Here is a 17,468-nt window from a genome sequence, read left to right on the forward strand (position 1 = left end):
ACTCGTTATTATAAATAATTTTAATATTTAGCATTCATTAGCATGAATAATTGTCTGTACCTAAACCATAATCTCCAATGTACAGGTTGTGTGGAGACCTTATGGAGATGGGGAGGACGAGGACCAAGAGCTTGTTGCTGAGGGTGTGAGACTGTCTCACCGCGATATTTGGTTGTTTAGCAATTATGAAGCCAAGTTGCAGCATGGTAGTCGAGTTCTCTTACAATCTGGCTTGGGACAATCTATCCCAAAGAAGCCTGTGGAAGTGAGAAGGAAGATGAATAGTGGTGAGTCATGAACGTGAATTGGCACAAACGCTACATGGAACAATTAGATAGCTGGAACAAAAGAGGTGTATGTGCCATAGCGTATGATTATAAAAAATGACAATATGATCTCGACTATTTTCAAAAATATTGGAAACCCATGCATCAAAATCTCAAGATTGAGAATATTGGGAACCCATGCCCCTCATGTCCCTCATCATGTCGCATCCCAGCATAGAAAACTCGTCTATCATCTCCCTTCGGCTACAACAACAATTACCTCAGTAACAATATATGATGATGAGCGAACAGAGCTCACAAAAGAGAACATAGTCTCCGACACAAGGTTCCAGATGTTGGAGAGGAAGAATAAGGACTTACGGAAGGAGGTGAGCTATTTGGGGAGACAAATGCAGTCACTGGTAGAGATGATGACCAGTGTTTATACTAAGATTGAGGGAACCAAGAGGCCACCAAGGATAGAGAGTCCACCAAGAAAAAAAAGACACGATTTGTATGTTATAGTCCATATGAGTCGTCAAGTGCCACTGAATAAACGATAGCGATTCTTTTTATCCCGATAATTCTTTATTGTAATTCTATGATTATTTTTTATAACGTGGCATTCTTTAATTGTTTAATTCCTTTTGTAATAATTGTAACACGCAAGTGCTACTGAACAAATCGTTGTAATGTTCGACCTTCATAAATAAAAGTGATCACATTTGTTTTTTACAAGAGACCATGATTGACTTGCAATCAGTTGTATATAAGAGATGGCAATTTGTTTTTTATAGAAGGTATTCTATCACAATCTGTACAACCATCCCACCTAAACCCATCAAATGATCAATCCAAATCTGTTTGAATATCCTATTGCCATTTTTCTTCACGAGCTTTGTCCTAGGAAACAGTACCTTCCATCGCGATTTACACAATGACATTAAAAAATGGCAGAAAAGAAAAAATAAACAAATCGACATGATTTTTAGACTTAGTAAAGAATAAATCAAGTTAACTTGACCGATACAGACGTCATTGTGTATATCGCTCTGGGTGTGGGAGCATAGTAAAGAAAAAAATATTGAAGGTTATAGTCTTACTAATATATTGATTTTGTAGACCTGGGCATGAGAGCATATTATGGCATTGTGGCATAAGTGTGGCCCTACGATTTATGGTTTTCCAAAGATCGGTTGGTGGTCTAGAATTAATGTAAAGCAAGATAATGCTAAGGTCATTTTAGATGGTCTACAATTAAATGAGGTAAATGGTTTAAAATTGTTTATAATCGTTTCAACATTTATCATACAGTAGTATAAATCGTTGAAATATCTAGCATTCTTAAGTAATCATCGCTGTAGGATTTTGTCTTCGTTCGTACAAATCATTATCGCTTTAGCATTTATCTTTTAGTACTATAAATCATTGTAATCGTTTTCATTCTTAAGTAATGATCATTGCAGCATTTTATATTCCTTAGTATAAATCGTTATCTCTTATGCATATAACTTTCAGTACTGTAAAACGTAGTAGTCGTTTGCATTCTTAAGTAATGATCTTTGCAGGATTTTGTATTCCTTAGTACATATCATTATGCCTTTAGCATTTAACTTTCAGTACTATAAATCATTGTAATCGTTTGCATTCATAAGTAATGATCGTTGCAGGATTTTGTATTCCTTAGTACAAATCGTTGTCGCTTAATCATTTAACTTTCAGTACTGTAAATTGTAATAATCATTTTCATTCTTAAGTAATGTTCTTTGCAAATTTTTGTATTTCTTAGTACATATTGTTATGCCTTTAGCATTTAACTTTCAGTACTGTAAATCATTGTAATCATTTGCATTCATAAGTAATGATCATTGCAGGATTTTGTATTCCTTAGTACATATCGTTATCGCTTTAGCATTTAACTTTCATTAGTGTAAGTCGTTATAATCGTTAGCATTCTTAGTAACAATCGTAAGATGTTTAACACTCGCTATTATAAATAATTTGAACGATACATTACAACCACATTCATTTACATGAATATTTAGTTACAATACATCATGACCAATGGTTTGGCTTAGATACAATACATGACCATCATCATCGAAGAAAACAAACATCATCATCAGCATCAACCCACGTCCAAATAGTGACGTGCTTTGAAACAGACATAATCAACAACATCAACACTTTCAGTTTACTCAGTGGCCTTTGCTAGTCACTAAGAACGAATGAAAGCAAATCTATCTACCAATGAAGGTCCTTATCTGTTTGCAAGTTTTTTTTCATGATGTATATTGGCAACAGATAAAGGTATGGATCCCAACAGTTATAGAAGATGCAGCCCGCACGACTAGCATATTTGTCATAAAGTATATTAAAGATTAGGAAAATATTTTTCCAACTAAAAGTATGGTTTGCGAACGATTGAGAGTCCGACAGTAGGAATAGATCAAATAGATGGTCATCAACACTCACCTGTTAATCATGCAGAATATTTGTGCTTGCTTCGGTATGAAAGCAAAGATTGAGGATGATTATGGTCATTATATACTGCATAGGCTTTGATATACTTCATGACAAATACGACACAATCATATATGTCATGAATATATCGATGTATCCATAGAATATAACCACTATAATCATCATCAAAGATTATACAGATCTTTTCTTATGTCGTGAAACAACTAGGTTATCAGCATCAAACATCATCCATCAAGCAAAGGTAGAAGGAACACAGAAGAACAAAGAAGAAAGAAGAAGGAAAAGAAGAAGGAAAAGAAGAAGAAGAAGAAGAAGAAGAAGAAGAAGAAGAAGAAGAAGAAGAAGAAGAAGAAGACGAAGTCTAAAGAGAAAAAAGAAGAAGAAGTTGCTCTGCCGCATAAAAGAAAGATGAAGAGAGGTTAAATTGATCAGGGTTTTAGACTTGGACAACGAGTCGGGTCGGGTCACTCTCTCACCTAAACCCATCACACAAATCAAGACATTGTTCAAGCTATAAATCTAGGTAACTTAATAAATACAAATCAACTTATAACCATAATACTTTAAGTTTCATAATTTAACAATATTTGTCCTATCGCGATTTATTGTTATGAGCTTTGTCAATATAAACGATATGTCCTATCGCGATTTACACAATGACTGATTCATAAATGGCAGAAAAGAAAACAATAAACATATCAACATGATGTTTAGACTGATATATCATATCGCGTTGACTAGCTTTGTAAAAGGCAACTGAAACGACATTTTTTTATTTAATTAATGCACAATGCAATTAATTTATGCACAGTTTTTTGAAAACAGGCGGTAGGTGAAATGACGTTTCCTTTATATATGAATGACACATCGCACAAGTTCAGGAGGGTTTCGATTCGCTTTGCTTTGTGATTAAGGAACAGACGAACCAACGATTCCTTTAGAACGACGTGTTCATAAACAAACATATAACCTGCTTCATTGTGAAGGGGGTATCGATATTGAGGAAGGAGACGACGACAGTTACAAGGCCAGTGATGTCAACGAAGAAGACGATGATAGCTGGACGGCCAGTGATGGCGACGAAGGAGATGACCACAACTACACGACTAGCGATGGCGATTCAGGCGTATATTTTCTAAACCTCGTGACTAGTTTCTGCAATATTTGCCTCTTATATGGAGTATATTTGATTTGTGTTGTGTACTATAGAAAGCAATTTCAATAACGAATACTGAACATTATGCTCATGTCAGTGAAACATCTACAACAAAAGGTGTGCAAAAAGGCTGCAAAGAGCTCCAAGAGAACATCAATCAGATGGAAGATGAATTTGCAGAAGGGAACACTATCAGTAATTTTATACGTATGAAACCACTAGCAGTTACATATTTATGTATACCATGGGTATGTATGTTAACAAGTTCATATTTGTTGTAAATAGACTATATCCGATTTTGTCATATATATTAAAAGCAATGCAACAAACAATACTAGACGCATTGTCATGCCTTATTTCATGGTATATCAGTACTCTTATTTGTATATTTTATTTTATGATTTACTATTGTTGCTTCATGTTTTAACCTAACTATTATCACTCTTTCGTTCAACAAACGTACGACCACCGAAAGCCATACACCATTGAATTTCAAGATGCACTACCATTCTGGGGTAACGATGATCACTGCAGAGACTTTTGGTCAAGTGAAAAGGTAAGTGAACAAATCTCTTGTCCAAGGTTTAGGCCTAACATTCCTAATATAATTTGTCTATCGATTTCTAATATATTGTATCGATTCACAAATATTGATTCCTACACTCTGGCAAACTGTTGAGCATTGGGTCTTATATGTGATGGATTTACAGGAAAAACAACTATGGTGCTACAACTCATTGGACTTTCACACTGGTGTACAACGTGACATTATGCATTTGGTAAGTTTTTGTCTATAAGTGTATCGTATATTTTTACGGTGGCCCAGATTTTACTATATTCTGTATTAACCACTGGAGGGATTCCTAAAAGTCATTTTGGGTGTCAACATTGGTGGTTGGAGCTTGCTCTGTGCTGACCATGCTCCTTTACAAAGTAATGGCATCGATTATGGCGTATTCATAATGAAGTATATTGAAGAAATATACAATAAACGAGAACCTGGTTTCGACGTTGTATGCTCTTTATTATCCTCTGTTGATAGAGACTCAATTTATATATTGACTTCATATTATATTTTTGTTGCAGAATGATATACCAGGATTTCGCACCAAACTATGCCAAAATTTGACTGAGTTTCTAAATGCAGAAGAGAAAAAGAATCAGCCAGCAAGAGTACTTACAAGGCAACGAACGACGCGATCCCCCCAGAATTAATATGATGTACAAAGATTACTAACATATTTTATAGACTATGTATACCAAATTTTGTATACAAATTTTGTAAGACTGTACATAAATTATGTAAATCTCTCTGGGTTGAAATAAAAATTCAATTTTACTAAACACGCGAATAAGTTGGACTATTATTTGTCACCTTTATAGACGACTACTCTTTGTATATGTATCTCTACTTATAATTTGAGAATGTTCATTGTAATCGTTGTAATGTTTGAGAAGTTTGTCTATGTGAACAAATCGTTATAATGCTCTCCCTCATAAACGTTCACCCTTCGTAAATGAACATCCTATAAGCGATTAGAGATGTGTACTGTTCAAAATTTCTTGTAATTTTTACCCTCTGTGAATGAAAATCGCAAAAGGGATTAGCGATGAACAAATGCTTGTAATGTTTGCCCTTCGTAAATGAATATCCTATAAAAGATTAGAGATGTGTACTATTCAGAAATCATTATAATTTTCACCCTCCGTGAATGAAAATCGCAAAAGGGATTAGCGATGTCTGCGGTGAACAAAGGCTTGTAATGTTCGCCCTTCGTAAATAAACATCTTATAAAAGATTAGAGATGTGTACTCTTCAGAAATCATTGTAATGCTCACCCTCCATGAATGAAAATCGCAAAAGGGATTAGCGATGTATGCAGTGAACAAATGCTTGTAATGTTCACCCTTCATAAATGAACATTCTATAAGCGATTAGAGATGTGTATTGTTCAGAAATCATTATAATTTTCACCCTCCGTGAGTAAAAATCGCAAAAGAGATTAGTAATGTATGCGGTGAACAAAGGCTTGTAATGTTCGCCTTTCGTAAATGAACATCCTATAAGCGATTAGAGATGTGTATTGTTCATACAAAACACATAATATCTTATAAATCGATATACAAATCACATAATATATTATAAATCGATACGACAATTCAACATAATACCTTACAAATTGACACTACAAAACACATAATATCTTACAAATTGATAAATATAACGCAAAATATATTACAAATTGATACATAAATTCAGCATAATAGCAAACAAATCGATATTAAAAAATAAACTAATATCTCACAAATCGGTAGTATATTACTAAAACTGCGATTTGAGATACAATGCATATACTGAGTGAATGAAGGATACCGGATGGGGTAGATGCCCTTCCTCACATTTATAAACAAGCATTCTTGCCAACATGTCCCAACGTCTTACAAATATCAATAAGTTTTCAACCATCAAAGGACAAGATCCACCTGCAATAACAAAACAATGCTTTAATGACACTCAAGACGACATACGTTCTTCAACGATAACACGATGACATGAAAAGGTACTCACGACGCCTTAATGGCACTGGTTGGAATGTTTGTGCGTCTTTGCTTTCTTCCATAATGCCTAACGACAACGAAAAATAAGAGAAGACTATAAAAAGAGATGGCCGAAAATTTCGCCTATGACGCCCACCAATTGTAACGCCCCAACTTTTTATAGTGAAAATTTTGGAGTAATTTTTTTTTTTGAAATAGCGGAAGTGCGAAAAAATACAAGTCGGGTGCATTACAGGGTAAAAACAGAGAAGTACCAAAAACATACCATTCATTAATTGAAATATTAATGACATTAATTACACCCCATTACAAAAATGTAAATCTACTAATCAGAGTTCAAACAGAAAACACTGAAAAACTGAGATCTCTTAACTACTTCCAAATGCGACGCCACGATGCTCCATTTATGCATTGCCTGAAAAACATTTAAAGCAGAAGGGTCAGACTCCCCTGTCTGCGTAAGAAGCAATGTATTTATATGTGGTGCTCAGTGTCCTGTATACAAATATGTGCAACAACTGCAGATATAACTAGCATGGAAGTTTATATCATTCCAAGAAGATAATTATGATTTCTAATTTATGATATAGTGCAAAAGATGACTGAACTAAAGGTATATTTATCTACATTAGTACAAGTTGTAGATTCCACAAGTTTCACTAAAGCCAAATCAACAGTATATAATTCTTCAGAGATAAGTTATCAATCAACTTAAATTATCAAATGCTTAACTTACTCTTACCCTGTGGGTACGCACAGGCATAGACCTCGTAGCGGACCAAGACCATACGGTGAGACACCTAGTTCTCAAGAAAACACGAACGTCCACGAAGTTCGTAACACCTATCCTCTCAAAGGTAGACCATGGGTCCAGTAACATACACCATCTTTCAGGTGTACCCAGAGCCCGAAGAATCTGGTAACATATACCGTCTTTCAGGTATACCCAGAGTCTTGAAGAATCCGATAACATATACCGTCTTTCAGGTATACCCAGAGTCTCGAAGGTTTTATATTTTGTTTTACATTTTCTTTATAACCAAGTGCGAGCTATCGCACTACAAGGGGTCTGGTAACATACATCGTCTTTCAGATGTACCCAGAACCCTGGGAAACCAGTAACATATACCGTCTTTCAGGTATACCCAGAATCCCATAATTATTAAATATGTGCATAATTTTCATTCTTGTTTGTTTGGGTCTAGTAACATACATCGTCTTTCAGATGTACCCAGAACCCTAGGAAACCAGTAACATACACCATCTTTCAGGTATACCCAGAATCCCATATTTAGGTTATGTATGCATATTTTTAATTTTATTTATTCTTATGTGCAAGTCATTGCACCACAAGGGTTTTTTCCAAAATCCCAACCCACATTCGGGGTGATCTTAGTGTATGCTCATTACCCACTAGAAGCCCAATAGGTGGCAACCATAATTTCTCAGAATTCTGGTTCAACTTTGTGTCGAGTACATATACATTCAATATTTTAAGATTTGTTGATGAGCTCGAGTGTACGTTTCATACCCCCACTGGTTACACCGCAACATGACATTATCTAACTTTATCATTTCTTAAGTGCTTGTTTGACACTCCCAACATTTAACGAAACCACATGTTCATTCTTGAACTCTTATATTATACTGAACAAGAAATGATCTTCATTGTGCAAATATATGTACCATGTGTGTTCCATGTATTGGACATAATCCTAAAGTCCATATGTGAATCACGTATTTAGTTTACCATCAACTATTTCCTTCATAGATATTTCAATTGCATTTCACCTAAAAAGTCTTTAGGAGGACTTTTCTAAAAGAACCCTTCATGAAAATCATTTTAGAAAACTCTTTACTTAATTTTTTTATGTTTATTAGTCAACCAATAGACTTACCGGTCGACCAACCTTTTTGCTTCAAATCTTCTAAGCAGAAACGTTATATTTTTTTTTTATAAAATTAGTCGACCGAAAGTTTTATTAGTCGACCGGACAGAATGTCTATTTTCTGGAAAATTTAGCAGCAGTCGACTGAAGGGTTTATCAGTCGACTGATCATAAAATTAGTCGACCGAAAGTTTTATCAGTCGACCGGACAGAATATCCGTTTTCTGGAAAAAAAATTAGCAGCAGTCGACTGAAGGGTTTATCAGTCGACTGATCATAAAATTAGTCGACCGAAAGTTTTATCAGTCGACCAGACAGAATGTCCGTTTTCTGGAAAAATTTAGCAGCAATCGACTGAAGGATTTATCAGTCGACTGATCAGAATGTCTGTTTTCTGAAAAAAATTTAGCATCAGTCGACTGAGGGTTTTATCAGTCGACTGAACAAAATGTCAAATCTTCTGGAAATTTTAGCAGCAGTCGACTGAAGGTTTTATCAGTCGACTGAACAGAATATCAATTTTCTGGAAATTTTAGCATCAGTCGACTAAAGGTTTTATCAGTCGACTGATCAAAATATCTGTTTTCTGGAAAAAAATTTAGCATCAGTCGACTGAAGGTTTTATCAGTCGACTGAACAGAATGTCTGTTTCCTGGAAATTTTAGCAGCAGTCGACTGAAGGATTTATCAGTCGACTGAACATATTATCAGTCGACTAACTATTGTTCCAGTCGACTAATTTCGTTGTTTTTCTGTAACTTTTAAAAGGGTGTATCTTTTTATTTTTCAAACATTTTGATCATTCTAAATGAACTGTTTTGCCACCCCTTTCATCCTCAATGTATGGAGTCTTTCAACTATAGATATGAGTGCATTCCACACTCAAAAACATCAAATCCAATCGAATTACTCAATAGGAATGATATATCTTTATTTTACCAAGATGTGAAATAGCAATCACGTATACATAACTTCAGACTTGATTAAAACCATTCAATCTACAAGGTATGAAAGGTGTATTGAACACGAAAATACAACCAAACAATAATTTCATGAATAATAATCCGAGATACTTAAGGTTCCATGCCATTTGCCTACTTTATTTTTGTTTCGATCTTGAATCCGTCATGGCTAACACCCACACCAAAAATATATGCATTTTCCTACTTAGGTTCGAACTGTAGGTTTTGATATGAGTACTACATATCACCAGGCATACACATAGGAACATAATGCCCTTACAAAGAACACCACAGTGCCCCAATGTTGGCCAAGGGTAAGAACCATTGGCTGAACCACTACATATTGACCTATTGGCGAGTAGGTGTTTCAGCTCATGCCACCTGGGTTTCGAGGCCTTAAACGCACCCACATATAGGTGGTGTTTGTGCGTAAACTCCATGATATTGCAACATAAATGTGCATCAAGGCATCAACCACTTACATACAAATAACAATGCTCCTTACCTCTTTGGAGTCTCACGACGGCAAGGCTGCAACCCCTTCTCTTCGTTAGAGCGGCACCCCACGTCGATAATGGATGTTCACGCGTTCAGCAAGGGAGGTCCACACAGTCCAACAATGGAGGTCGACCACCACCGTGAGAGAGAGAGGGAGAGAGAGAGATATACGTCTAATGTAACTCCTTACAAAAAATCTCTCATTTAACTCCTCTATTTAGGGGGAAGTTACCAAATTTTTAAAGCATTTAATCTTCACCCAAATCTTACGTTTTTTGTTGGGATAGCATCTATTTCGATTTTGCCTTTTACTCCATGTGTCATTTTTTTCAACTTTCACTCTCTTTTTCCTTATTGTGGTACCCCTCATCCCTTGATGCATGGGATTCTCCTCTATCTTTGGTAAGGTGAGAGGAGTTGCTCACGTTTTTTGTGGAGAGAGACCAAAAAGGTAGGGTTTAATTTGAGCCCACGTTTTTACCCTTTTCACCAAGGTAGAAATCATCACTTTCTTGTGAAAAAATAATTTGTTCATAGGGGGTTTTGAACTTGGGTTGTCGTATCACACACCATGTGTCTTACCACAACACCACACCATCACTTGGTGTTTACTTTTGCAAAAATATTCTTTTTATGTCATACTGGGGCGTTTTTCTTTGTTGATGGATTTCTTCTATTTTCAAGTGGATTTTTCACCCATTGGTTTTAAACTTGCACTCGGTTACTTTAAATGTGCTTTGGATCTCACGCTATCATCCCGAAACCATCGGGTTTCCTTACTTGGACTCGTGAACCGGGTCGGATCATCGGATCTCGTCAAAGTCCGGATCCAAGTACCCTTTCCAGTATTCGTTTTTGGGTTCGCTCGACTGGCCCGCAAGCCTCAAAATCACATTGAATATCTCATAAACCATATTATCTCACGTAAACACACATTTTTATTTCATTGAAAATTCTTTAAAATTCATGGGTTTTACACCAATGATCGAATCAGTCGATCGCGAACATGAGAATGTTTTGTAACACAAGGCAGGAATGAGAAGGCAATAATGTGTTGTAAAACAGACTAAAAAATAAGGCAGAAACCTCGACTCGAGACGACGACAAAGTTTGCATTGTCAAAGGGAGCTCCTGTTACAACATATGGCGCAAAAGTTTACTGCTTAGGGTGAAAACGGAATGTTTGGACTTTGAAGAGTTAACATCATACTTTCTGGATGGAGAATTTTTTTGTCCTTTTCTCGAACCGTTGTTTCTTTTCTTTTGAATGAAAGATATTTTTGTAATTTTCTCGAACCGTCGTTTCATGATGAGCATAGCAGGAAAGGGTACTTAAGTCTTTGCAACCGCACCAGATTCTGATGCTAAGTGCTGCCGACACACATAGGGATACGAGCTCCACGAGCTCTTATACGTGGCGCTCATTGGGACCCCCAAACACGAGATGTAGCTAACGGTCGTCTTCAGAGGAGAACACACACCACCCTCTCCTAGATCACGGTGAAATTTTTGAAAAAAAACAAAAAAAACCTATAAAAATCTTGGTTCACGAGAGTAAACATATTTACGTTACCCTATATATAGAGAGAGAAAGAATTGATGTAGGGACCGCTCATCAATCTAGGGATTTATTATCGGCATACATTTTTCAACCATTAATGCCTTTGATGCTACTCACCCTCCAAAACACCTAAAAAACAAAATTCTCTTCACATTTCCAACTCAAAGAGGAGCCATTATTTTCATTTCGTTAAGATGTCTCTCCCTTCTGACATTGCATGTGAATATTTGAATTCCCTAATCAAGAGGGTATCTACCCTTGCTTTTCCTCTTTATTCATGAATAATATACAAGAAGAAAATTTATTGGCTCATGCTAGTAGTGGGAATCACATGACTTCTATAGTTAAATGAAGCTCCTCCCTAGTCAACTATCCGCTCTTCTTTTCAATTTCTCTCTTTTAGGGTGTAATTAGAACCCTGTTTGGAAACTAGTAGTTGTGATAGGAGTTAGTGTAATTGGTAAAAACTTGGTCAAACTACGTTGGCAGTGGACGTTTGGAAGACTGGTAGGTGGGATAGGTGTTTACGGATTTGGGATGGAAAGTGAGGTTTTTTTCATTTGTATTTACAGTAAAGAATGGAATTGCTAGGTGGTAGCCTCCAAATCCAGGATTTGGCAGCTGCCATTTTTTCAAATGCATAATTTCCAACCGACTGCCAGTTTACAATAGAAAATGTCTTTTGCAACCTAAACATTTAAAAAAAAATCCCTATTTTAACTTTAAAAGTACTTTAAGCACCATAAATGAGCATTTAAATGTGCCAATATGCGCGTATACCAGGTTCGTGTAGAGTTAGGCTCCCACCCCCACACCTTTTCTCTAAGAGTGAGTTTGATTGCTTCAAATCTAAGATCCGAGCTATTTGAACTAGAGATTCCAGGATCTCCCCATTTTTTTTTTTGGGAGGGGGGAGGGTGTTGGAGTAAAATGAAGATCTCAAAACCTGAAACCTTGGTTTTGAAATCTTTCATTTGCATGGAGATTGGATCAAGGCGTGGACCCCATGCCTCAATTCATGAAATCTCTGTTTTTCTCAGAGATCCGAGGTAATCAAACACACCCCTAAAACTCGATTTGGATCCAAATTTGAGAAGGAGATGGAAGGGGAGATGAGGGTTCACCATGAACTCTAAATCTACCATTGTTTGGGGTCCTAGGTTTGAGAGATGAGTACATAGATGGGATGAAATTTGGCCTCTCACCTCTCAATTTCAATTACATCCTCGTAAAGATGTAATTGATAACCAACAGGGACTCGCTTGTCTGATAGGAGCAGCTAGTGCACGTCACCTTGTGGTGGAAGGTTGCAGGTTCAAAACCCAATGGTATAGTTGTATAACTGGTAGGGGTCTGCCTAGCCCCAGCTTGCTTTTCAAAAAAACAAAGATGTAATTGAGATAAGTCTCATCCCATCATCTTTCCCCTCACCTGTCTCATATCCATTCCGACACCGGCTCCCCCAACAGAGCCTTATTTTTACTCTTGTGTATCCAACAAAATAAAGTTGGTACTACAAACTTATGGCACTGTGATACTAACCCCCAACTAAGCAAATAAAAGTAAAGCCCATAAACCAACAAACTTGCAGTCTCTAAAAGATGGAATAATTAAATCATCATGTATACCTGACACAAACTACTTCCAACAAGAACGTGATACCCTTGTCTGTTAAGACACCCCACAAAGTACATACTCCACATACAAATGCCACCAAGAAGAATCAATTGAAGGCAGTTCAGAAGAACAAAGATTGATAACGTGCAGACACTATCCATCCCAATCCTGGAAAACAGATTCTCATCCAACCATGCACGCATTAAGACACAAAAGGTTGATGACCCTAATAATAGAAAGGGGGGTGGCCTTACTGGCCTTGGTCAAAGGACACATTTTGAATGGAATGGGGCACGGTGAGCATAGTGGCAGGCACCCAAACTGCCCCTATCCTTCGATTGCATCGCCCTTTCTTTTGGTCTCAAGATAAAACCCACTTCCCTGACCAATCCCTCAATGGCAGCCCATCTCAAAAACCAAACCCACTCTCCCCAAACCACTAGACCCAGAAGAGGGAGGAGAAGGGAGACCACCACCATCTCCACCATCGCTGCCTCAGCCTCCTCCTTCCCCTCCCCAGACCCATCCTTCTCTGCTAAGAAGGAGCCACCGTCCGTCTCTCCGTCCGCCGCCTGGTGCTGCGCTCCTCCTCATCGCCGCCCCACCACCACCACCAATAGTACTCCTACTCCTACTAATCCATCACAAGACCTGAGATACCAACAACCAGAAACCACCAAACCCACATCAGAAACCAACGAAATCTCCTCCCCCACTACGCAGAGCTTCATTTTAGACCGACCCTCTTCCTCCCCATTTCGAGTTAGAGCCTCTCCGGGCCGAATCTCTCCCCTCATGGACTCTTCTTCCTCCTACCCTTCCAGCTACAGCAAATTCAACTCTGCACTCAATGCCGGCCTCCTCAACCCCATGTCTCCTCCTCCCTCCATCGACAAGACTCGATCGAGCCCGACCCTCTTCGAGATGATGACCAGCGAGCCGGATTCCCGCCCCAGAAACCAACCCCCTTCTGCTAGCACATCCACCACCGGCGGAAAACCCCCTCCCCACGTGATGAGCGTTCAGGAGAAGCACCTACTGATGCAGGAGAGGGTGAACGAGATCCTGGGCAGCTCGAGCCCCGGAAACCGGTTCAACGACGCCGGATCGAGCGACGTCAAGCTCACGCTGAGCTCCAAGGACGGGTTCAGCGTTTCCTTGAGCGTCCACCGCCACATACTCGTAGCGCACAGCCGGTTCTTCGCGTCGAAGCTCTCGGATCGGTGGTCGAAGCAGCAGAGGTCGCTCCCCCACCTCGTGGAGATCTCGGACTGCGACGATGTGGAGGTCTATCTGGAGACTCTGCGCCTCATGTACTGTGATGACCTCAAGAGGAGGTTGATGATGGAGGATGTCTCCAAAGTCTTGGAGATATTGAAGGTACAGGGCCTGTGTGTGTGTGTGACCACTATTGTGATTCAATGCTAGTCTTGGAATTTCTATTTTTGTTATGCATGATTCTAGTGTTTCAGAGGCCATTGTTGATCCAGTAGCGCGTTATGTTGAGAGATTTCACGTGTATAACCGCCTTCTTGTTTAGTGATGCGTTTTTCACTGCACTACTGCTTTTAGGAAAAAACTGTTCTCTATACTGTGGAAAAAGAAAAGAACAAAAAATATGTTACTAGTGCGTATTCCTATTTCTTGACATACTATTTCAGCACTTTTCAGCGCTGTTCTTTTCTTGGTAATTATAGTCTTTCTTTTCCTAACCCATTTCAAACAAATGTTGACAAGCTGTAGTTTGAATACATGGAAGGTTCAACTACCATTTCTCTGTCTGATGATTGTCTCAGTCAAAGTGGTGCTTTTTGCTCTACCTTTTTATACCCTTGTGGCGTTTACCTGTTTTACTGTTTGATGAAAACCAGACTTTGTAATTCAGGCCATGAAATTGCGCATCCCTGCTTCTGATTTTTCACTTTGATTGCTATGTAAATGATCAAAAGGGCACTCTTTTCTTCTCTGTTTAGGTATCTGCAGCAATTGTGTTTGATGCGGGTATTTTAGCATGTCTAGAGTACTTGGAAGCAGCACCATGGGCCGAAGACGAAGAAGAGAAGGTGGCAACCCTGCTGTCTCAGTTACAGCTCGATAGCACAAATGCAGCAGGGGAAGTCTTAAAGAGGGTGTCCATGGAAACTCCGGCATCTTCTGAAGAAGAAATAGTGGTGAGACTCTTAGACGTGGTTCTTCAAGGCAAAGATGAGAAGGCCAGAAAGGAGATGAAAGGATTGGTGTCTAAGATGCTAAGGGAGAACTCTTCTCATAACATTACCAACAACACCAATCTCCTTGACATCAGCAAGGAATCACTCTATGCTGCCTGTAACTCTTGCCTAGACCTTCTCTTTCATAACTTCACAAGGGCTACCCAGTTGGGTTTAATGGATAAGAGCAACCACGAAGAAAGAAGTGCAGTAGTGAGTGAGATTTCTCGGCAATCTGATAATCTCAATTGGGTGCTGGAAATTCTGATTGATCGACAAATTGCTGAGGATTTCGCTAGGATGTGGGCAAGTCAAGTTAAACTTGCAAAGTTGCACGCCATGGTCCCAACAATGTATAGATATGAGGTGAGTAGGCTGACTGCTAGGCTGTGTGTAGGGATTGGGAAGGGTCAGATTTTGGCACCCAAGGAAGTGAGGAGCTTATTGTTGCAGACATGGCTTGAGCCCCTCTATGTCGATTTCGGATGGATGAAGAGGGGTTGCAAATCAATGGATCGGAATGTGGTTGAAGAGGGGCTCAGTCAGACAATCCTTACATTACCGCTGTCTCAGCAACAGGCAATTCTGATCAATTGGTTCAATCGATTCTTGAATTCTGGTGATGAATGTCCAAACATTCAGAGAGCATTTGAAGTGTGGTGGCGGAGGGCTTTCTGGAGAAGAAATGGGGAGATTGACCAGCGAAGGCAGTTACAGATTGCAACAATGCGGGTTTATGAAAATGGGGATTGATAGAATCAGGAGTTGGATTCCTTGGAACAAATTTTCCTTGGAAAATTCTTTTAATTGGTGGCCAGAAGATCGTTATTGGTTTGTCATGTGATGGGAGGAAAAACGATAAACGGATTAGGGTGAGAAGATTGAAAGAAAACTGATGATTGAGACATGCTGATATGGATGATGATTTCAAAAAGAATAGACATGGGCAACTTCATCCTGGTAAATGGTGATAGACAATGACGGGATAAAAAAATAAGGGTTTTATGTTTGATGTGAAGATCAGGATGGAGACGATGAATGCTAGGTATATTTTTAGATTTTTTTTTTCTTTTCTTTTTTGGCGTTCACTCTGTCCGGCTTTTTATTGACTAACACAGGAGGGAGATGTTTGTTTTTGGTTGTATAGCGAATTAGTGTATTCAGGTATTCAGATATTCAGATGTTATTTAGTTTCTAACAATTGAGTAACTCTCTCTCTCTCTCTCTCTCTCTCTGCGATTAATGGTTTTGCCTAAAACAACTGTTCTCTCAATGACGATTTATTGCTTGGAGAGTTCACTTAGTTTGAGCACCCAGACATTTTGGAAGGGGGAGGTGAAGATTCAGACACACTATCTACAAGGATGCGGCCTGCAGGAAAGTGGGGCCCACGTGAGCCTCACAATTCCCTGCGGCTTGCCTTTTCGTATGGAAGGGCTTTCTCTGGCGGTCCAAGATGCCCATCATCATCATCAACCCTTTGTTCCATCTGTAAGGAATATGAGTACAAGCCTTGGTAAACGCTTGTCCCTTCATTTCCTCTTTTCTGTTTCAGTGCTACTGCTACTTATGTGCTAATTAATGTACGTTCTGGAGAAGAGAGCCCATCATGTAGAAAATGAGGCATGCGGTTACTGTCCATTAATTAAATTTGGGCATGGGCGTAGGGCTTCACAGCAAAGAGGCTCTGCTGCCCTGAATCTGATCCTCTGCTATAATGGTCTAATTTCATGTGAGACTTTCTAAAAGGAATAGTTCCAAAACCAACATATAACATCAATAATGCTTCATGTTCCCTATATATCATATGAGAGGAGAACCACTAAGCCAGATATTCTATGGCAGCATTAGGTTTTAAGTCAAGAACTGTCACATGTTCCACAGTTACCATGATGAAGGTAACGTCCAAGGTGCAAGAACAAAGTGCCCTTTTGGATGGAATTGGCTCGTAATGGACTCCTAGTGATTTTATTTATTTATTTATTTTGAAAGGTAAGCTGGGGTTAGGCAGACCCCTACCAGTTATACAACTATACCATTGGGTTTTGAACCTGCAACGTCCCAACACAATACCTGACAAGCAGAGCCCCCATTGGTGAACTCCTAGTGAATGTTGTCAATATCAACAACAAACTATTCAAGTGGGGCAGAATGTATCACCATTTTCCTTGTAAGTATAGAGGGCGTAAAACAAGTGAGAACTATTGAAGATTCTCCTCCCAACCCTTTTAGGGAAGTATGCACGTTAGATAAAGGCACCGATCCT

The 17,468-nt window shown here is 38.6% G+C and overlaps 1 protein-coding gene across 1 annotated transcript; it reads left to right on the forward strand.

Annotated features, from left to right (window-relative positions):
* The first annotated feature begins 13,687 nt into the window (after window positions 1-13,687).
* On the forward strand, window positions 13,688-17,419 carry LOC149832940 (BTB/POZ domain-containing protein At1g63850-like). Its single transcript, XM_090012656.1, has 2 exons — window positions 13,688-14,372; window positions 14,966-17,419. The coding sequence occupies exons 1-2, from the start codon at window positions 13,788-13,790 to the stop codon at window positions 15,953-15,955; spliced, it is 1,575 nt and encodes a 524-aa protein (XP_089868782.1). The 5' UTR covers window positions 13,688-13,787; the 3' UTR covers window positions 15,956-17,419.
* The last annotated feature ends 49 nt before the right edge of the window (window positions 17,420-17,468 follow it).

This window comes from Nuphar pumila, chromosome 7 (assembly GCF_984573655.1).
Source record: "Nuphar pumila chromosome 7, dmNupPumi1.hap1.1, whole genome shotgun sequence".
In the NCBI taxonomy this organism is placed as follows: domain Eukaryota; kingdom Viridiplantae; phylum Streptophyta; class Magnoliopsida; order Nymphaeales; family Nymphaeaceae; genus Nuphar; species Nuphar pumila.

What these genes read in the sequence shown, in the direction of transcription:
- LOC149832940 (XM_090012656.1), top strand. Translation starts at nt 13,788, where the DNA reads ATGGACTCTTCTTCCTCCTACCCTTCCAGCTACAGCAAATTCAACTCT. An exon ending in AAGTCTTGGAGATATTGAAG is followed by an intron (nt 14,373 to 14,965) that starts GTACAGGGCCTG and finishes TTCTCTGTTTAG; the next exon opens with GTATCTGCAGCAATTGTGTT.